General features: G+C 39.7%; 1 protein-coding gene across 7 annotated transcripts in view; it reads left to right on the top strand.

Moving 5' to 3' along the window:
• The first annotated feature begins 403 nt into the window (after positions 1-403).
• The window catches only part of EZH2 (enhancer of zeste 2 polycomb repressive complex 2 subunit), a 50,103-nt gene continuing 28,095 nt past the window's right edge, over positions 404-22,411 (top strand). For 2 of the 7 annotated variants that reach the window (XM_031592030.2, XM_031592029.2), the window contains exons 1-2: positions 6,311-6,376; positions 22,024-22,147. In XM_031592030.2, the coding sequence (XP_031447890.1) occupies positions 6,339-6,376; positions 22,024-22,147 (162 nt within the window). In that variant the 5' untranslated portion in view covers positions 6,311-6,338. Of the gene's footprint in view, positions 483-4,110; positions 4,333-4,753; positions 4,966-5,277; positions 5,651-6,310; positions 6,377-22,023; positions 22,148-22,411 lie in introns of those variants that run through there. The other 5 variants (XM_031592027.2, XM_090136792.1, XM_031592028.2 and 2 more) reach the window with 5 other exon arrangements.

The following is a 22,411-nucleotide window of genomic DNA, read 5'->3' as shown; positions in this document are numbered from 1 at the left end:
ACACCTGGTGATGGTCTATATGGGACTGATGGAACATAGGACAGACCTGCACCTCACGACCGCATGCCTCCAGTAACATCATTGAGCACTGGCTCATACAAGAATATCAGTGTTCACTGATTGTCACTCATCTTGAATTGTACCAACATGCATCACGATAGAAATTGTGTGAGTGTCATTATGTATCAGATCTCTGTATTAGGAAAAGCTTACCCTCTAGTCAACTCAATCATTAGTTCATGCTATGAAGGGGTGGAGTGTATGGGAACTGCTGAGTCACGGCCTGAACCTCTGATTGATCACTTGAGGCAAGCAATGAGTCAGCCCTGGGAGCACAGGTGAAGGTAATTCAGCTGTGCTGCCAGAAGGGGTGGAGCCTGGCTGCACCTCTCCTAGACCCATTTAAGAGCTGACTGCCACTGAGGAAGGATCTCTTCCTGGAGATCTCTTCTCATGGAGAATATTGCGAGCCTGCAACATCGGTAAGCATTTTCCATTTATAACTTTCCTGTTGCAATAATCTTACTTATACAGGAAAGTTAGGCTATTTCTTAATGAAAGAATGTTAAGAATCCAGATGTTATAATTATATAGTGACTAAAGAGTAAGTCCACCAGACTGCACTGCAGAATGGACTTGCCCAAAAGCTAAGCACAGCTTTGTTACAGCTAGACCTCCAAGTATAAGGGAAACAACATTGTGATCAATAAGTCAGAAGGTAATTTATGAGAATTGTCCAGCCAAGATTCCTGAGTGGCCAACAGTGGGGTAACCCAGCTATGCCTGTCTTAAACAAAAAGGGTATGCAATGGAAATACTGGCCAACGCTTATGCATATTTCAAGCTAAGGCAGTTCCCCGACTGTTTTCCCCTGACAGATGGAAGAAACACCATGCAATTCTGACTGCAGGAGTCAGCAGATTATCAGGATAATAATTAGGAAAACAATGCATAAAGAATAATCCTTGTCTTGGAAATACCACCTTATTTGAGACATTAAAATCTTTAAAATAAATCAGTCAGCTGTTGAGTTTGCCTTGTAGTAGTGTACCTCTTTTTTTCTTTATATTATTATACCTGGACGTGAGCAAGGCCTTTGACATAGTCCCCCACAACATCCTTGTCTCCAAATTGGAGGAATATGGATTTGTTGGGTGGACTACTCAATGGATAAGAAACTGGTTGAAAGGCTGCAGACAGAGGATGGTCATCAATGGCTTTATGTCCAGGTGGAGGCTGGTAATGAGTGCTATCCCCCAGGGCTCTGTTGTGGGACCGGTGCTCTTAACATCTTTATCTATGACTTCAGTGATGGAATTGAGTGCACCCTTGGTAAGTTTGCTGGTGACACCAAGCTGAGTGGTGCGGTTGACACGGTGGAAGGAAAGGATGCCATTCAGAGGGACCTCAACAGGCTGGAAAGGTGGGCCCAGGTGAACCTGATGAGGTTCAACACAGCAAAGTGCAGAGTTTTGCACTTGGGCCGGAGGAATCCCAGGCCTCCACACAGACTGGAAGGAGTGGTCCTTGAGAGCAGCCCTGCAGAGAAGGACCCAGGGATCTTAATAGATGAAAAACAGACCATGAGCCAGCAGTGTGCTCTTGCAGCTTGGAAAGCAAATGGTATCCTGGGCTCCATCAGAAGAGAGGTGGCCAACAGGAACAGGATGTGATTGTCCCTCTCTACTCTGCTCTTGTGAGGCCCCGTTTGGAGTGTTGTGTCCAGGTCTGGAGCCCCCAGTGCGAAAAAGACAGGGAGCTGTTGGAGAGGGTCCAGAGGAGCCACAAAGATGATCAGGGGACTGGAGCACTTCCCCTATGAGGACAGGCTGAGGGAGCTGGGCTTGTTCAGCCTGGAGAAAAGAAGGCTGCGGGGTGACCTCATTGCAGCCTTTCAGTACCTAAAGGGTACAGAGGTGAGGGGAATCAACTCTTTGAAGGGGTAGATGACTGCAGGACAAGGGGAAATGGTTTTAAGTTTAGGGAGGGAGATTTAGGTTGGATGTCGGGGGAAGTTCTTTACAGAGAGAGTGGTGAGGTGCTGGAACAGCTGTGGATGCCCTGTCCCTGGAGGTGCTCGAGGCCAGGTTGGATGGGGCCCTGGGCAGCCTGGTCTGGTATTAAATGTGGAGGTTGATGACCCTGCCTGTGGCAGGGGGGTTGGAGATTTGTGATCCTTCCAACCCTGGCCATTCTGTGATATTAATATTGCTGACTTTTTTTTTTTAAAGTGACATATAAGTAAATCTCAAAGTAAGCAATCATAATTAGGAATATCCTATAACATTATTACTCAACTAATGAGTCAGATCAATATTAGTGAACCAGTACTAACAAATCCTGATTTTACCTTTTTATGAAATACCTGAACAGTCACTTTTCATTCATGTATTGAGAACACAGAAAAATCTCTTCAGGAGACTTTCTTGTAAAAGAGAGGCAAAAGATTTCAACAATTCCCCAAGGATTCAAGCCAAGTAAGATACTTTTTCCCAGAGTCTACTTCTATTTTGATTGTTAAGTAAAATACATATGTGTTCAATTTTAGTTACTTTTCTCAGAACTATTACATTTTGCCACCAGAACTGACTCCTTTCAGAATAACTCATCAGAATACCAGATTTCATAATTATTTCAGAAACCTTTTTAATATTTTTTTTTTGCTCGCATATCTGGTCCAAATGCATCTTCATAAAGCAGATCAGTGTTCAGACATTCTTTAATCAGGAAAATGCAGTAGAAACAGAAAAACATTTGAGTGGTTTACTCCGTAAAAAACAGAAAGTCTATAAGTAACTCATTACAACATTAAACATCCATGTGAAGAAAAAAAGCCATTTGCCAGAATTCTCCAGGTTTTATTTAATAGCCCGAATGATCAGAAAATTGGCACTTAATGGATATCCTCACTGAGGGTTCATCACTTTAAGCGTCTAGACCTGAAACTCAGTGTGGAAAGACTGTTTTCACGCAGTGCAAAACAGAGTAGTTCCATTCAAAATGTGTTTTATTCTCTAGTAAGCATTAGCTTCGCATACAGCAGCTGAATAATTTTCTGTGCAAGACAGAAAAAGTGAAGTCTGTACTACAATCTATTTCAGTGTTGGCTGCGTAACACATTATTTTTCACCTTCTGACTGACTATACTACTTACTGTAAGTTACCGTATGCTTATTTATAAGTTATACATATATATATATATGTGTAAGTTACATACTTATATGTGTAAGTATTTAAGTTATATACTTTTTGACTAAGATCAGATCTCATGAATCTCAATTCTAACAACAACAACAACAAAAAAACTACAAGTTCCAAGCTGCGAAGAGGCTGGGTAGCCATTTTGGTGGTGGCAGCCATCTTGGGGCAGAATAGATTTAAATAGCTGAATTTTGAGAAATGGCTGATATTTTGTGAAGTTGACAGTTTAACGTAATCTTGGGAAAGGTCATCTACTCTGGTAGAATCAGAGAAAGAGTATGGCAATATGTCATTCTGTGACATGTAAACATAAGAAGAAATCATTTCTGTTCCATGTTAGAAGAACTCTGAGCCTCGTTTGGCCTACGATGCAGCTGGAATTTTTGGGCATGAAGCTGTGTTAGTGATCTTTCATAGGATTTTTATCACTCAGAACCTCATTGTGGTGGACAGTGCTCATTTTTGGTCTTCACGCAAAGACGAGATGGGGCAACTGGAGGCGTCACGAGTGACTCGCAAGGGAAGGGGAAGGCAATGCTCGTTAATGAGAAACATTGGGAGCAGACAGCGAGAGGACGAGGCTCACAATCTGTTCTACTTCAGAAGCAGAGCTGAACACAGGAGGCACAGGAAGGAGAGGTGGTTACAAGTGCAGGTGAAACAGTGAGAAACTTATCGTGGCAATTTTATTTTTCGCCAACAAAAAAGCAGCAGCGAGACAACAGAAGGCTAAAGGGGAACGAATCCTTGAGGTTTGAAGTATATCCTTGTCAACGTGACTTGGGCACGGGTCGCAGATTAGAAACGAGGGAAAACGGTAGCAACCTGAAGCTAAGTATCACTAGCAACAGGATCCCAGCCTTATGCAGAACGAACGCCTTGCTGTTGCTGTGATTTACCACAGCACTGCGTCCAGGATGGGACACAATGGGATTCCGGCAGCTTAGAATCCACACTGTGTGCAGAGCAGCAAGGCGCCGCGAGGAGCAGCAGGAAACAAAACGGCAGACGCGCCCCAGGTTTGGGCGCACGAAGCTCAGACGACACGGCAGGACGCCGCATCACGTATCGACACGGCGCGAGGCCGGCAAAGAGAGAAGCCCGCCGCGGCGGGGAGCGGGCCCTGCTGAGGTAAGCAGCTCCCGCCAGCCCCGCCCCCAGCCCCGCCCGGCTCTTCCCGCCCGGTCGCCGCCGCGCCTCTCCCACGCTCGCCCGTCCCGTCCCCTCCCCTCTCTGCCGCGCGCGGAAGCAGCAGCGCGACTGTTAAAACCGTTACGGCTCCCACTTTCGAACTGATTCAAACTCCGGCACCGAGCCGCGAGGCCCCTCCCCGCTCCCGTCGGGCCCCTCGCCTCCTTCCTCTCCCCGATCCCCGCGAAGCGGCGGTCGGAGCGCCTCAAGCTCCGGCCCCGCCGCCCGCTCGGTTTAGACGGACGGGCGAACGGAGCGCAAAGCCGCCCGCTCGGGCGAGCGGCGCGAGAACAAAGAGCTCCCCCACCCCTCCTTCCCGCCAGCACGTGGGGCGCGGGCCCCGCCCCTCGCCCCGCCCACCGCCGGCCCCGATTGGCGCGGGGCGCTCCGTCCGCGTCCGTCCAATCGGGGCGGCGCTCGGCCCTCGCCAATGAACGCGATAGCGATTGGGCCGCTGTATTTGGCGCTCGGTCCGGGAGGGTGAATCCGGCAGCCGGAGGCAATAGGGGAAGAAGAGCCGGGAGGAGAAGCGGCGCCGAGCGGCGGCGGCACGAGATCGGAGCGAGGGGACGGGTGAGCGGAGCGGCGGCACCGCGGCCGTCGAGCGCAACCACCGTGCGGGCGGCGGGCCGGGAGCGGTTATTTATAACCGCCTCCCTTTGTCATGGGCGGGCGGGGGGGCAGGCAGGCAGGGAGGGCGCGACCGCCTCGGTCCCGAGCGGCAGCGCCGATGGGGCGGCGGGGAGCTCGGGGCCGGCTCTGCAGCCGAGGGAGCGGCGCGGGGCCGGCGGTGCCTTTTGTCTGAGTTGGCTCTGTCCATCCCGGCCGCGCCGCGCTCGACGGAGCGGAGCCTTGGGCGGTGCGGGGGGGGGTGGGGGCGGGGGGGTGGGGGCGCGATTGGCGCCGTGCGGGAGAAAGAGCCGGCCGGTAGGTGAGGTCCGAAAGGCGAGAAGTCCGTCTCGTCCGCCTCGCCCCCTGAGAGAGAAGCGGGGTGCAGAAGTTCTCCTTGCGCGGCGGCAGCCCCGCGTGCCCGCCGTGTCCCGGAAGCGCAGCGCTCGCACGTTGCCGTCCCGCCGGTCAGCCCGCGACAGAACGCTCCTGTGCCGGGCTGCTTTCACGTGCGGCGAGAGCGGGAGAGTGAGAAGGGAGACGGGGGGGGGGTCAACCTGTCCGGCCGGCTTCCTCGTCGGGAAAGGCGGTCCTGAGTTCGGAGAGAGCTGGAACTGCTGAGTTGGAGACCTCGTGTCGCCGAGCGCGGGTGTGTAGGGCGATGTCTGAGATGGGAAAAGGGAAGGAGCTGTGCTGGAGCAACAGGCGTGTGTGCGATGGGACAGAGGTGATGAAATCCGTGTGCTGTAGCACAGCGTGCGTGTGTCCGGTGTTAACAAGTGTGATCATCCAAGAATGGGCAAAAAAAAAAAAAAAGAAAAAAAAAGCAGTCTCAGCATAATGCAGTCAGAACGGTATAACGAACATGTACCTGGCTCAAGATACTTTTTCGAAGTTATGACACACAGTGTTTCATTGGAACTAGGGACGTGTGTGTTTGTTTGTTTTTTGACTGTCGAGCTGGAAGTTCGGATTCTTTGTCTCTAAGTAAAATCATGTAGCGATTTCAGCAAGCCCGTTTATTTGTTGCAGGATAGGTTTGTCTTTCTGTAAGTCTAGCAACTGCAGATCCAACTGTTCTGTGTTTCAACGAAAGACTTTACCGATATTTCTAGTACAAGATTAACTTCTAAACTGAGATTTTCTCATACATAAGTCCTTTCTTTTTCTCTTTTCCTCCTTCCCCCCGCCACCTCCCCCTTTTTTCCCCCTTTTTTTCCTTTTTTCTTTTTTTTTTTTTTAGGGGTTGGCACATTCAGGTTCTTTGTGATTTGTAAAAATAAAAAGGTCATTCTTTGTTTGTCCCCAGTGTCTGTATCAAATTGAGAGTCCGGGGAATGTTTATTTGTGATAACAATAATGCATCTTCAGAAGGGTGAGTATTACTTGTCCACAGTGTATGACAGCTATTCTTGCTTTAGACTAGATCGTTATAATATAAATAAGATTGACAGTGTCTTTCAGAAAATATGCTTCCAGTACTTTAGGAGATATCATTCAAAAGTTTTATGCAACGCGTCGAATGAATGTTTTTTTAATTTTGAGAGCTGGTGCTTTATCACTTGTGTACTTTACGTTTATTCCTTCAAAATGTCATTTCTCGTTACAGAGAAAAATTGAGGGAAAGTACCCCCCTTTTTTTTTTTCCTCTTTTTTGAGAACTCTGCGACAGTAAAATGCTTATGAGATGTCAACAGTTACTATCTTCTGGAACTTCGTAAGAATTCAAGGTTTTAATTCAGGAGAAAAAATGGAAAAATATATATTTTTTAGGCATTTTAAAGTATGTAATGTTACTCTGAAAGTGGCAGGCACTGAAAATCCTTATTGTAAAAAAAAAACAAAAAACCCATGAAATATCTTTGCTCAGTTTAAAATCAGGTGAAGCAGTAGTCCATAAGCTTAGGCTGAAGACTTGAAATTCAAACTTTTTTGCTTTCCATGTGGTATTTTTTTCCTTTTACCTAGAATTTTCAACCAGTTGAAATATGGTGGGTGGCTTGGTTGAAAATATGCCTTCTAATGGGTTTCTGTTTGTTCTGTGATAGTATGACATTCATAGGTGAAATGTAAATGTACTTTGCCTTATCTGCAAAGAAACTTAGCTTAGCAAGCAAGGAATTCTTGTAGTACATTAGTGAGTGTACTAATTGAATATATGGAGAGTGAAAACTAACTGCTGCTTTCTGTGAAGTAACACATGTCAGAATAAGCTCCATGTAGTAGTGTGCTCCAACAGTGCCCACAGAAAAGCTGGTGCGTTTCAAACATCCTCTGGAAATTAATTTAAAAAAAACAAAAACCTCTCCTTGTCAGCATTCATTCACAAGAACGTTCCGCTGCTTTAGCTGAATACATCATATGTACATTTTATTGATTTCACATCTATATTGTTGAAGCTGGAGAACAGTTTTAAAAGGCGGTGTTATCTTCATTTGATGAAGCAGGGGAAGTTGCTGTAATACTGACGGAAGGCAAATTTAACAAATGCTTGCTCTATGTTGTGCTTGAGCAAAAGTATTGTAGAAAACTCTAGTGATGGCTATAGTCTGCACGTTTTGTCCTCCAATTAGCTATGATTCACTCTAGCTGACTTGAAGCATCTGAAACTTTAGGGGGAACAACATTTTCCTCAGCAAAGATGTTGAGAATCTCAGGATCAAGAGTTTTTGTTTTTGCTAAACCAGAAAAATGCAGAAGTTTACTGAAACAAGTAGATCTTTGCAGAATTATGTGTCCAAGGAAAATTCAGCTGACCAGAGTTTGAAAAAAAAAAAAAAAAAAAAGTTGAGAAAATGGAACGTACTGTGAATATAATTCTTAATAATTTTGTGTGATGTTTGCTTACTTGAGAAAAACTAAGACTGCCCTTAAGAAAAGCTGTCAGCTAGTAATGAGAGGATTTTTTTTAATTTTAATTTTTAACAATACTATTGCAACCACCCTTGGAGTTGGATCATAGAATGAAGGTGGAGAGTGCTGCCAAACTCACTGTAATGGCATCTGAAGACAGCAGCTATGTTGTCTGTGTCTCCAAATGTATTTATGTAGGTACATTTAGCATCTATGTATATGACTTGTGCAAACATACTGGTATGGCTAAATTCAGTCTTTAAGAGGATGACTTACTCAGTGGTGTCATAGTTCAGGTGATAATTTCAGTGAAGCCTGTATGTCTGGGGAAAGGAAGGTGAGACAGAAAAGCCTCATATGAAATTGATGCAAAAAAGGGAGAGACCTTTTGGGGGAACATTGAAGATGTTCCTTCAATTTAGCTGATTACTTTGATTTGTTTTTGGAGTATATGCCATGACTTTTTGTTGAGTTAAAGATTAAAAGGAAAATAAAAAAGTGCTGGGTATTTGACATGTTCTAACAGATGTCAGCTAAAGACTTTGAGATTTATTACAGTGTGTGAGGTAGAACTAAAGAGTGAGATTTGTTGGAGGAGGAAGTAGATTCTGATGAGGCCCAAACGAAAAGCAGTGACATTTTCTAAAAACATGAATGCAATTTTCTGTAGCTGACAATAGCAGGCAATTTGATTGATACAGGGTTGTTTTATCTGTACATCTAGATTTCCGTTAACTGCGGACATGTTCTGGGTCTTCAATGAAAGCAAAAAAGCTACTTCCAAATCTGCATTAGATAGCTTGAATTAATTAAGTAAACTTAGGTAGAGGCAACTCTAAAAAATAGGAGTGAAAATTCAGTACTACTGCAAATGATAATCTTGCATTTTAAACTTAGTTTTTTAAAAAGTGAAAAACAAAGGAATATTTAAATATATAGCTTATTATTTAACTATAGGCTTTTAAATTTACTAGCACTTAAAAAACAAAACAAAACAACGGGAGATGTCTAAAACACATCTTTATATTCTTTCTGTGCCCATAAAAATATGAAAAAAAAAACCAAACCCAAAACAGTTAGATTGTTGTATGTTAGACCCTTATTTTGGCTATCTGGCCTAAATGTGCAGATAGTGTTGCAGTGATGTACCTCTCAGCTCAATGGGTGAAGAACACTTTCTTCTTGGAAGGATTTACAGTGTTTACTCTGCTCCATGTAATGGTAAAATCAATAGTACTTATAAGGTGAGATGACCATCTGGAAATCTAGTTATATACTATGTGTGTCCTAAATGTGGATAAAAGTAACGGTGTAATGATATGAGTGGATCAGTGCAATACTGGGAAGTGCTTGAAAATGTGGCATAATATTTCTAAAACTTCTGATTTGGATATATAAATTTATAGTAACAAATGAGATAAAGCCAACAGAATATACTGTCATAATTCTGTATGTAACTAAAACTTCTTTAGTGTGCAACTGCAAGGAATATTTCAGAATTGTCTTGTTTTTATGTATATGGTGCCTGCGTAGAAATAAAAAATGCAGATCTTGTATGCAGACATAGCAGTCCATGTCTTGGGCTTTCTAGGATGTGTTGTAAATCTACAGGGGAAAAAAAAAATCTTCACCGGAGTGTCTGATTGATTTACACTTCGTTAATCTAGAGCCAGCTCTGTTGTCTTTGTCATTTTATGTTGCATTCATTTTTTTTCTCTCATTCAGCCTTTTATACAGTTGGTTTCTTCTACCATGCATTCAGCTTTTCACAGCCTATGTGTTCAGTTTAAATCTAAAAGCCATCAAACATAATTTAAAGCGATAGAGTAGTTGAAAGGAAGGAAACTTAGGTCTTAATAGTAAAAAAAAAAATTATATATAAATGTATACATGCATAGGTATTTATATATATATATACAAGGGAAGCTCTGCTAGTAATACCTCTATTTTACTGTGTTGGCTCACAATGTCCAAGGCAGATGTTGGTGGTAATAGAAGTATGGCAGTAGAAGCTGAACCTTCCTGCCAGTATTCCATTACATTTTGTTGCTGTGTGACAGATGACAGGAGAGGGGCAGTCTGACAAAATGGCATCTGACGTGGAAATGTGTGTGAAGCAAAAGTGTGTGATTGAATTCCTCCATGCAGAAAGATTGCACCCACTGACGTTCATAGATGCTTGCTGAACATTTATGGAGGCCAAACAATGGATGTTAGCACAGTGAGGTGGCAGTGGGTGGTAAATTTTAACAAAACTTAATGTAAACTTCTCTTGGATTAATCATCATATATATATACTTTATGGGGATGCTGTATGCTATACCCAGTTATTTTGAGGGTTTCAAAACAAGAGGTGATTAAATGACCCGCTTGCTTTCATTGCTTGAAGCTTGTTTAGAGACTTTTTTAGATCAATTTACTAAATGTACTAAATACAAATTCAGCTACAGCATTTACATACTTCCCTACTGTAAATTCTGTTTGAACTTACTGCATACATGGAAATGTAACAATCATTTTGAAATTTTCAGCTCTTTGCTTATGCAGAAAAAGAAGTATGTCGTAGCTGTTGGACCACTTAACTGTTGTGTGGCAGGGATTTTTCAGTAGGGAGTATTGTTTGTGTGTGTGGATTGAACTGAAGAACTCCTAGATATTTTAGAGTCTTTAGACTAACAAAAAAAGGTGGGCCAACAAAACAAGTTAGAGTGGAATAGTCACTGCATTTCATACCCTAAAATATTTTGCCTGTGTAGACATGCCTTAAGTGGTGCAAGTACTATTTCTTCTGCCAGGTTTATCCAGGATATCAAAAAGATTTACATTAAAAGAGTTGGAGGTGTTAGACAACAGAGTCTATGGATGAGTGTGAGTGGAGAAATGTGGTGGAGTGCATTTGTAGAACTAAAAGTTTGTCTGAAACTTTACTATATTCTGACAAATAGCCAAACTTGGTCTCGTGCAAGAGATGTGGATGTTTTAATGGTGACTTGTAAAGAACATTGTCAAAATCAGGCCCAAAACTTTTTGCTGTCCTGCTGTTTGGAGTTTAAAAATGTTTAAAATGTTTTTTTGATCCAGAGATCTGTAGGCATGAATGAGACTATTTAAAAGCATTATTCATGCAAATATCCCAATAAAGAAATAAACAGTTGGATTACCTGCTATGTGGTGTGTTGCTGATGTTGCCCAAACTGAAGTAAGTTTTCTCATTCTGTGGGTGAGTGAGAGAGAGGAGAGATGTGCATCTCTTCCTGGTCAGCTTACAATGATGGTAGAAACTCCTGAAAAGAATATTCAAGCAATATGGCTTTAAACTTTGTGAAGGAACTATTAGAGGAGAAAACAAAAAATAAAATATTGTGGGAGCCAAATTAACACACTTAAAAAAAAAAAAAAAAAAAAAGTGGAGAAAATGATTGAAGAAAATGTGATTGCTAGCATTGCCTTGTTTCCTTCCTGTCTTGATTTACTCTGTGAGGTGAGTGTTATAAATGATATGAGTTTCAGTATGATTTGAGTACAGTCAGAGGATTATCTGCAGTCTTAGTTGTTTAGCACTCTGGGGAGTGGGGAATTGAATCTATAAGGCCATAGTTTCACAGTGTGGTTAGATGGTGGCAGTGGGTGTGGATGCCTCACTTTTCTTCAGCACAGAGGACTGACTCTCTCTCCCTCCGCTGCAAAAATGCTGGTGCCATCAGGAAAGAAATGATAGCACAGATATGGTTACAAGTGGCAGGTGTTTCTTATTGTAGCTAGCAGTGCTGGCAGGATGTCAGGGTGATACCTAAAAGTCCATGCCTCTGTTCTACATACAGCTTTTATCTGGGATAATGTTTGGTCAATGAGAAACAGTGTTTGAAGAGATCCATCTATATGTTAAAAACGGGTTAGAAAGGAAGATTAATTAAAGATAGATGTGCTTCAAGCAAGCATGTGGATGGAAAACAGGGATTGCTTCCAAATCTGGACACTGGATCCCAGCAAGATCTAGGGGTGCAGTGTAAAGCACTGTGTGTAATTAAGTTACAGAGCTGGAACAGAGAGCAAGTATGTCAGTGAGTCTTCTGAGTTGCAGCTAATGGCAGTGGCACTATGTGATTAGGGATATACTACTACGTTTGATACGTTTGCATGTTTTTCATGACTTTTTTTGTTTGATTTTTCCATAAAGTATGAATTCATTCTGTAATGTTTCATAGTGCTGGGGCATTTGCTGATCTTTGAATCTATTGCAGAAAGCATGAAATAATTAGTTATATCTAAGCGATCTCACATTTGATTTGTTTGCTATTTGAGTCAGGAATGACTGTAAAGAGTATATACAGAATGATGCTGTCAGCCATTGGAGGGCTAAAATCAGCTATTCAAAGAAAATGATCACATTCATGATGAGCTCATTTACAAGGTCTTGCCTACGCTACTGCTAGTTAATAAACATTCCAACTAATTTTAGTTTGAAGATACTGTAAATAAATCAGGTTCTTAATGTTATTTGTTTAGTTCAGCATATGGTTATGAGATGTATAGACTAGGACACAAAATTTAACAGCATGAAGAAATGAGTGAACAGTGGGCTGTCATTTCTTACAGGAGAATGTCATTGGATTGGATTAAGTATATTATGAAACTCTTAGTTCAGTGATAGCTGTTCATGTAATTGTAAGAAAAAAGGTTGTGTGCAATTTTTTTTCTATATGATGACTATCTGGATCAAGATAGCATGCGATGGTTGCCAAAAGAGTGAATCTTTCACAATGTGGTGATTTTATTTATTTATTTTTAAGCATACTTTGAAAGAAGGATGAGGTGTAGAGGGTTTTTTCTAACAATGAAATCTGAAAAAGTGAGGGACTGATTTAACAAGGAAGAGTAATTAACTTTAAAACGAAATTAAATGTAAAACTGATGATTTTTGAAAAAAATCTGTTGCATCTGTGTTTTCAAAACTACAGAAAACTTTTATATTGTAAAGATATAAGGATTGATAGATGCAGCTTAAAGAAGCTGGTGACTCTAGCTTAAGGCTGAATACAATAGGATCAGAAAGATTCTGGAAGTGAAAGCAGAAAAATCAGTTGCTGACAAGGTGAGAATAAGCTCCTGGATGAGTAATTCCTTATAGGTAATTATAAGGGGGTGGAAAATTTTTGAAGTAGTGAAGAAAAATATGATTAGGACTTAAAATACTTGCTTAAAGAACATAGGAAAAAAAATGTGAAGTATCTTGAATATTCTAAAGTATCAATTGGGATCTATCAACCCCAAGGGGCTACTGAGATGGTAACAAGTGAGAGCCTGTTGTCTGGATACATTAATTCAGACAGTGAACAATTGTTCCTTGAAGAACTTACAAAGTTACTACTTTGCTATATACTAATTAAAGGAAAAGTGGTCTTTAGCTTAGCTTTGAGAGGAGCGCTGCATTGTAAGTTCTTTATTTTAATCTTGGTAAGTTTATGGAGAATATTTAGTATTATCGTTAGACTACATTCTTAATTAGTGAAGTGCTTTTCTAGTTTGTCCTTTTTTTATTAATATTTTCAAGAGGAGAAACTGAAGGTTGTACTGTTAAGTGGAGAAGGCCTCATTCAATTATACAAGCACAACAGGATTGCAGTGGGAAGAAGTGTGTGAAATAGCTAGTTGTGGAGTTCTTAAAGGAGACTATAATGTAAGGGGTGTCTATGCTAATTGGAACAACCAGTGATTGTACACTGAAGTAGAGTTCAGTTTGATTAAGCTCTTAAGCATTTTAATTTAGAAATTATTGTTCCCTTTATAGTACTTGTGTTTTCCAAATTATACTTGTAGTTGATTGAAATATCAAGAATTTTAGAGAGTAGTGATGATTGTTTTCATCTTCTGGAATGCTAGATCAGAATTTAAAAGGCAATCAAGCTCTATAGCATCAGCTGTAAAAGCAGTGTGATCCTTGGTTTTGAGATGGCAGGCCCAGCATAGAATTGTATTACATAATATTTTAGATTGGCAGGGAAATAAGGAGATTATCTGATCCTGTCTCCCCCTCAGACAAGGCCAACACTGAAATTGCATCAGGCTATTCAGTGTCTTTTTAATGCCACTTTTTAGATGATTTCAAGAATGGAGGTTCCAGAATCTGTCTGTTAAGTGTGTTGCTCTGCTGGACTGTACTCAAAGTGTATAACTTTATCTCTGTATTGAAGTGAAATCCTTGCTGAGACTTGCTTGTTGCCTCTCGTACTCCCATTTAGCATAGATGAACATGTCACAATAGTAAGGCTGGAATACTACTTCTGTGATCATCTGGCTTTAGCTCTGATTTGTGTAAGAAAGCACACGGCTCATGGAACTGAATCTTTTATGCATTTGTTGAAATTCTCAAAATGACTCTTCCAGTTTTGATAAGGTCCAGAAAAGGCAAAAGCATTATACATTTGAAAGATTCTGTTTAGGAGGTTGCATTCCTGTATGTGGTTTTCTTAAATAATTTTTCACTTCCTATTACTAGTACAAATCTAAGACTTCAAGATGATGGTTCTATTGACTCTTAAAAAAAAAATAAATTACTGTTGATTTGGAAAAAAATATACATATATATGTATATTTCTGTGTGTGAGGCAGGACTGAACTATAAGACCCAGGGTCCACTCCTTAACCTCACTTAAAGTGCTGACAGTCAAAGGAAAAGCATCTCTACTTGGAGCTGGCCTCCTTTGGGAGTTTTTCAGTGAGCCCTTATCCTTGGTAAGGGTAAGTTCTTCCTTCTTTATTACCTAATTATGACCACTACCTTTCTTGAGTGATTTGAGAATGAGTCGGTGACAGCTATATCCTCTGCCTTATACAAGACAAGGTGTGCATCTTGAAATCACATAGAAGTAATCACCAGATTTACTCATTTGATGGTGCAAAAACTTGAGAGGAAAAACAAGATTACACGGTGTGAATGTGTATGCTATATGTGGTATGGAAGAGAAGTGTTCTAATCTAATGCAGGAAGATAAGATGCTCCAGCAGGTTGCTGATATTGACAAGAGCAGCTTTACTTTGTTTCCTTAGCCCTGGTTGCATGGCACTTCTTCCAGTTTGGGTGCTAATCAGGTCAGCGTGAGTTACTTTGACTCTTTGGTCCAATTAGGAAATTGTATTTTGAGGGTAGAACAAGTCTGATCTAGCTTAGCTGATCACTGCACTCAAGTTTACCATATTTGCCATGTAAACTCTGTCTGAAATGCTAAAGTATTTACACAGATGATGAAAAGGTATATGCTGTTTTAAGGTCCTATTCCTCTTCCAGTCCTAGCCAAGAAATACATTAGGATTTATTTGTCATCAGCTTCTAAAAGCAAATAGGTAAGTAAGCGTGCTTAGCTTAGGTTAAGTTGGAATACTTTTCAAAGTTAAGTCATGTTAGGCAACTGTTAAAGCATTCATAATTTGATTGTGCATATGTCAGGGAGGGGGGGGGGCACTGGCCTCAAATCTGAAGACTTTCAAGACATCAAAACATAATACTATGAAGGCAGACTGCTGATTTTTAGAGAGATTTCACTGCTTAAACTTCAGTGTTGCAAGTACTAATTGCAAGTAACTTAATTGCGGTGAGAATGGTCATAATAAATTCATGCCTATTTGTAGATCCAGACTTCTGTTGCTGACTTTCGGTGATGCTGTACTACCTGGAAGATCTGTCTGTGACTGTCATTGGTCTGTCTTGCGTTAGGGCTGATACTAAAATGTTTTGCTACCCACACTGCAACTGAAACACAGGCTGTTAATTCTTGTAAGCTGGGGTATTTTGGCATAAAGGGAGAGTGAGAGTAAACATTCTGAGAATTGGATACTTCCATACAGGCAGACATTTCCTTCTCAGATTAAGGTTATGGTGCTGGTATATCTGAAACTGTTGATTGTTCTTGTCCTTACATTAAGTTCATTAAACTTAATCATTTTTTTTCCTGTTGGTGATAGCTTGTCTAACAGTTTTCATCTCTTGAGCAATTGAGTACATTTGCAGAATGTGGAATCCTGTTAGAGTTGGTCATGAATGTTACTACCCCACATTCCTCACCAGCCACTGATGTTCCAAAGAATGGGGAAGAACAAGTGAGCTGTTGAGAGTTGGGTGCACAGCCTAGATTCATGGATTAATCTGCTTCTTTACTGCACTCTTTTTCATGATATCTAAGAGGTTAAGCCTTATCATTCTGCTGGCATTTGTTTGACCAGTGAATGGCGCAGCTTGCATGGATGGCTTCATAAATGTTTATTGTTTCTAGCTGGTAAGAATAATTTTAATGTACTGGTACATCTATGTGACAGAGAGATGATGTATCTCGATGGACATCACTGTTGAAAGTGGGGCTGGTCTGAGCTTCTGCCCTCTCCAGTTTCAGTTTTTTGCCTCTCATTTCTGCTTCAGTCTTGCTCTCTTCCCTTTTTGTTGATTCAAGTATTTCTGTGGCTGCTGAACAAGCCTGTTTGCAGAATTGATTTTGTTGAAAATTTCTGTTTAAAAATGAAATTTGTTTATGGGCTGTTCAGACAGATTTTTTTTTTTCCTGACCTAGTTTGATTAATAGAATCGTAAGTACTTAAGCTCTCACAAGAGAGGAGGTTGAGCAGAGGTGGAGATGAGTGATGTAGGGCCTCTGATACAGAGGATATATGTTTTTTCTAGGCAAAACGGATGCCAAACAATGTCTGAAGATGGTTTAGCTTTAAAATAACAGAAAATGTTAGATATGTCTTAAATGAAGTATTCTCAGTGATGCAGAACTTCAGCACAGAAAATAGCATGAAGTATGTTTCAAAGCATAGACATGTATTTCTTGGTTAAGATTTTTAAAAGTTGAGCTGCACTGTATGCTTAAAATTCTGTGTTTCTATAATATAGAAAAAAAATGCTGCAGTGTATTCTCAGCTATTATTATTAATAGTCAGCTATTATGACTAATTCTATGAAGAGTGAACATGCTCTATTTGGATACCATTAATAAACTGTGCTAGTTTTTCTGTTGTACTTGCATAAGATATTTCTGTTGGTGTGGATTAGCGTCTGAAGTGCAAAAGGTGGCAGTAGCCTTGAGAGTATTTTTCTTTATATGGAAATAAGTGTGCAAGTTTGCCTAGATAAATTTGAAAGATATTTTTTTTTCTCTTCAGAAAACCTAGAAAGTAGAGCAATAAGCAACTGCAGAAGTTCTGTTCATAGCACAGGTGCAAAGGCTGTTCATCTGCTAGGAGTGTTTTGTCCCCTCACCCTCTTCTCTTGCTTAACTTAACATGTTAGTAACTCTGAAATGTTAGCAACCAACAAATTTTCTTGCTTTGCCCAATAGTAAAACTGTTTTGTGACCATAGTTTTTTCAGCAATCTGCACACTATTAATGAAATATTGGAATAAATAGAGACAAATACTTGCCGTGCAGATTATAACAGTAATTTATAATTAAATTTGATAAAATTTTTTTGAAGTCTGGCATTGTGTGTGTTTTACTGATGGTTTATTTTCATGTGCTTGAGAATTGTAATAAGAATCTACTGGAAACTGCTTACCTTTAGAATAGATTCGTTAGAAAGTATTTGCTTGTTCTTCGTTTAGGGTGTGTGAAATAAAATACTAAGGAGTACATTTCCAAGAGTTTCAATTAGTAAAGTTTGGCTAACACAGTTGATAAATGCACAGCTGCAGTTAAGCAATCATTTAGCAGTACTTAAATGTTGTTACTTACTGCTGTATTAAATTTTGCAATTGGAAAATGATTTGAAGTTTTTTTATCAGATGATTTTTGGAAGTTGAATGTTCTGGAAGATAGACGTTTAGTTGTACTCTGAATACATTGATTTTGGTACTTCACATTTAGGTTTTTGTTAATTTTCTAGTAGGGTGGATTTTTTTTTTTTTTTTTTTGAGGTTATGAAGAGGTCCTCTCAATCTCTTTTTCTCTTCTGTTGCTAAAATTCTGCTTTTTGAGCTGAATGTGAAAATCGTTGTCAACTATGCTGCCTGAACAGCTTTGTTTCATTTTTGTCTTAATTTGAGGAAAAGCATATGAAGTATGCTTAGACTGAGGGATATAAATGCTGTCTGGATCTGCTAACAGTTTACAGTTAAAGAGCTAGTCTGCTATTCCAGAGCAAACCAGCATGTGAAAGCAGTGCTTCTTTATGGTATAATTGTGTGCACAATTCTTTTTCCCAATGTTAATCAGAGTTCCTAACAATTCCTTTCTGATTTATAGCCATGCACAAATTGCTTACATTACCATTGTGGGTAGTATCATAGTATGGCTGGAGTTGGAAGAGACCTTAAAGATAGTCCATTTTCTGCCCGGGGCCCCATCATCGAACAGATTGTTTTAGGGAATTAAAAAAATAAAAACACAATTGTAAAAGTGAGGTTTTCACTTATATTTGGTCGATTTCATCCAGCTTACCATGCGTGCCATCACAAAGATTGGCTACAACTCAGCCGGCACTGTTGGAAAAGGTGGGCTGATTGTAAACTGCTGCTGAGGAAATCACTTGGATGAATATCTTCATTGTGTAGTATTGAATCTAAATGAACCATCACTTTGGATGCCATAAACTTGTAAATGAAGCCAGCTCAGATGTATGCTTTGAGCTTACTAGTGCATGTGGTCAAGAGAACTTAATAAATGTCACAGTATTCATGTTATCAGTGAGGTAGAAGAGATCTAGAAGTGTGATGCAGTTTTCTGAGTTGGGCTGTGCAGTTCTGTAAGTCCCCCTAAAACTTGAAGTACTTAAAAGCACATGTGGGTGCATGCACACCTGGCTTTATGTGAGGTTCTTAAAGTCCTCTGATCCCCAGACAGAATTATTTTATTCTTTCATTACTTCAGGCCCCAGAAAACTATTAGTTGGTTGTTCATTGGTTTGCATCAGGTTAAACATACCCTTTCTCTGTTGCATTTTCTATTCTTTTTCCCCTCGTACTTTCAGAATTGAAACTGTTGGTTAAGAGTGATCTGACGTGCAGTATTTTATCACTCTATATGTAGGTTTAAAGTAGATTAACTCACTGCAAAGACCTGAGAAGCTGTGCTATGCACTGTATGTTTGATTCTGAAGTATCTCAATTTCTGAGCAGTCAGAAGATGATGTAATTTGTTATGTTTTTGAAATATAGTATAATATAAAGCCCAATTGTAGAATTAATAACAGCCTTTTAAAAGTGCAGACCCTTGCATTTATTCCCCATTCTTTCCAATTTGGAAATTTTTATTTTTTCTGAAATTTGACAGGGTAGCCAGAGGAGCTTAAGTATAGTTCTTGGCAGTAATATGACTGCTTGAGTAGGCTGCCTAATTTATAGAGTTGTTTATGTTCTTGTCTTGCACTGATGGATATTATCAAAGTGACTGAAGAAAAATAGGATGCTATTTAAAATAAGGCTTTTCTGTGGGCGAAACAGAAACAATATGAAAGTATTTTTTTCTATACTTTATTGTCTCTTGTGAATTACAGGTATGTTGTAAATACTGTAGCTGCCTACACCTAGTAGTTGTCTGACTTAAACTAATGCAATTTTTTAAAAAACTTTCTGTAAAGCCTATGGATCTTGCACATTAATTATGAAACACTTAACAGAGTTTATTTAAAACACAAGCATGTGTATTCTAGCACACTAGTTTCTTGTTGCCTTTCATTTCTAGCTATGCAAGCATGAATGGAAAAAAAAAACCAATGCATTTTTTTTTGTTTTGATGGTGCTCTGCTTTAAATAACATCCTTCTTTTTAGTATGAATCTCTAATGGCTAATCCTATCCACGCACTTAGTTATACTGTAAAAGCATTATACCTATGGCATCGAGGTGTTTGTAATATTACAAGAAATGGAATGGATGAGATGGCAGTGGAGCTGGGGATAAGGTGTGGGAACACTTGGCTGTACGGAGCAGGCACTATGGGGTCGGTTGAGTTCTGTAGCATTGCCCTCTTGGAAGGGCTGGCTGGGTTATGATCAGTATTGGACCCAAGGGCATAAGACTTTGCATTTAGGTGGGATGCACGCATCCCTTGCTTTTCATGTCATGAAGATGATTGTCTAGTCTGGAATGAGATAATTAGTCTGTCCTTGACTGGCCAGATAGAAGCTAGAATTTTTTGGAAGTGATCTGCTGCGTTTCTCAACCTTCCCTGTTTTGTGGAGGGTGTGTGAAGTTCTGGCAGGTTTTCCTCCTTAGAATGAGGCCAAATAAGATCAAGCAAGATTACTTCAGGAGGTGGGCTTTCTCTAGAGATGGTATTGCTGTTTTGGAGTTATGCTTCCTTTCTCATTTTGTTTTGGAAGTGATATAAATTGCCCTTAAATAAAAACTGAGTTGACCGCACTGTTTTCTTCTAGATAAAATTTTCAGGACTTAAACTGTTAAATGATTTCTGTAGACTCTCTGTGCAAAGAAGATGAAGAAATAAGAAAGAAAGATTTGAAACAATAGAAATAGCTAGCAGAATCCAGAAAGGATAATAAGACAGAAGGAGGAGATGGCCTGGGGGCTGTCTGAATCAGATCATTACAGAAAAACAATCTAATATCATTTTTTAGTTTGTTATATGGAAAATGTTTAACGTTATACTGTCTTAACGTTATACTGTCTTATGATAGGTTTCCTTCTGTAAGAATTCATCTATCTCATTTTTTTCATTTCTTACTCATGATCCTGCATACGCTATGCTTCTCTATGCAACTCATCCCAGTTTCTGAAGCTTAGTTTCTTAAATGCATGTTTTTTGTTTTTTTTTGACAAACCTTTTAGTTGGTGTTAACAAAATGCCACTGACAATTCCTATAGTCCTAATACAAAGGTGTCAGACCAGCTGCACTATGGGAATTAACTCTGTTCTGTATGAAAACGCCTTTTTCTTACAGCCTGCCCTCCCCATTTTTTTAATATTCTCCTGAGATTGTGGACAAAAACAAACAAACAAAAAAACCCAACAAAGAAAGAAAACAAACCAACAGTCAATTCTTTCTTATGTGTTGAAACACTGTAGTTCTACCTTGGAGATATTCAGCTGCCCAGAATTATACAAATGTGGTTCACTTGCTGTCATGGATTTATGGGCTGGTAGGGGCCAGTCACGGAACTGAGCCGAACTGGCCCATAAACCATTGACACTTCTTTTGAAAGACTTCTAAAAGCCAATATTGAAAAAAGTTTTCAATATTGAAAAAAGTTTTCTCATGGTTTTTCAAGGTTAGAACAAGCTTGGATACAAGTTTGGATCTTTAACTCGTTGCATTACATTGCAAGTAATTTTTGTATAACTTCTGTGTGTGTACACTTCCTTTTCACTCAAGTGCTTTGTCTTACTATGGACTTAGCATTTAAAAGGACATTTCTAGGCTTTTTTTAACGCTTATTTGTCTTAACACACTGTGTGTATCCCACTTATCTTTGCAGATTAACATTATTACTTTATCTAGAAAAACTTTTTCATAGGCAACTTAGCATAAGCAATATTGTGTTTTTTTATTTTCTGTCATTTATTTGCTACCTTCCAAGCAAGTTAGTTATCCATGTTGTACCCCAGACAGCATCTTGAAACTACCACAAGAAGAATGTCCTTGTAAGTCTCATTGTTTTCAGAGGAGTGGCCAGAGTGTGCAGTGTGTATATCATCTTGTCAACTACAAAGTATTATTTTCCTTCCCAGTTTATTATATCGTTTAACAATTATGTTTATTACTGAGAAACTGTTATGCTAGATTTTTTTCTCTTGGGTTTTAGACCATAGTTATGGGATTTTCTGAGACTGTTTCAGGTATGTGAGAGAATGATGGGAATTCTGGTTATTTTTGTTGTTGTTAATATAACTGTATGTGGTTTCCATATAGATGTGTTTTTGATGGATAGGCCTTATGCGGCAGTTTAATTTTCTTTAAGAAAACAGTAAGTAGAGTTAGTAGTGCTTAAACCAAATGCTGAATGGCCTGTTGATTTGTTACTAAAATTACTTTTTTCAGTGTCTATCACTGAGGGGGTGGTTGTTTGCGTTGGGATGGTATTCAAAGTGTCTGGTTGGGCACAAAAAAAAAAAAAAGGATATAATAGGTATTGAAGAATTATCTCTGTCCTGCCCTTTCCATCACTCTTACTTCCTTTGTAAGCAGACTGGTTTGGTAGTACTAATGACACTCTTTCTTACAGGTTAATCATGGGACAAACAGGAAAAAAATCTGAGAAAGGACCAATTTGTTGGCGAAAACGTGTAAAATCAGAATATATGAGACTGAGGCAGCTCAAGAGATTCCGACGTGCAGATGAAGTAAAGGTATAGGATGCTTTGATTCTCTTGTTTAATAACTGTTACCAGAATCAATTTTAAGTACTGAGTGACTCTTAAAGTTGTCCTGCATTTAGCACCTGCAATAACAATTTTGTGAATTTTTTTGTTAACATACTGAAAACTTGTCTTAACTCTAATCTTATAAGCAGGTGTGTTACATTTGTATGTGGTTGAATCAAGCATGCTAAGTATCAGAAGAGACTGAAGAGAGAAAGTATGGCAATTTGTTTAGCCACATACTCTTTTCTA

The sequence above is a fragment of the Phasianus colchicus genome, chromosome 3, assembly GCF_987193195.1.
Source record: "Phasianus colchicus chromosome 3, bPhaCol1.hap1.1, whole genome shotgun sequence".
Lineage (NCBI taxonomy): Eukaryota > Metazoa > Chordata > Aves > Galliformes > Phasianidae > Phasianus > Phasianus colchicus.
Note: the sequence above shows the minus strand (reverse complement) of the source record. Positions and strands in the feature narration are given on the sequence as shown.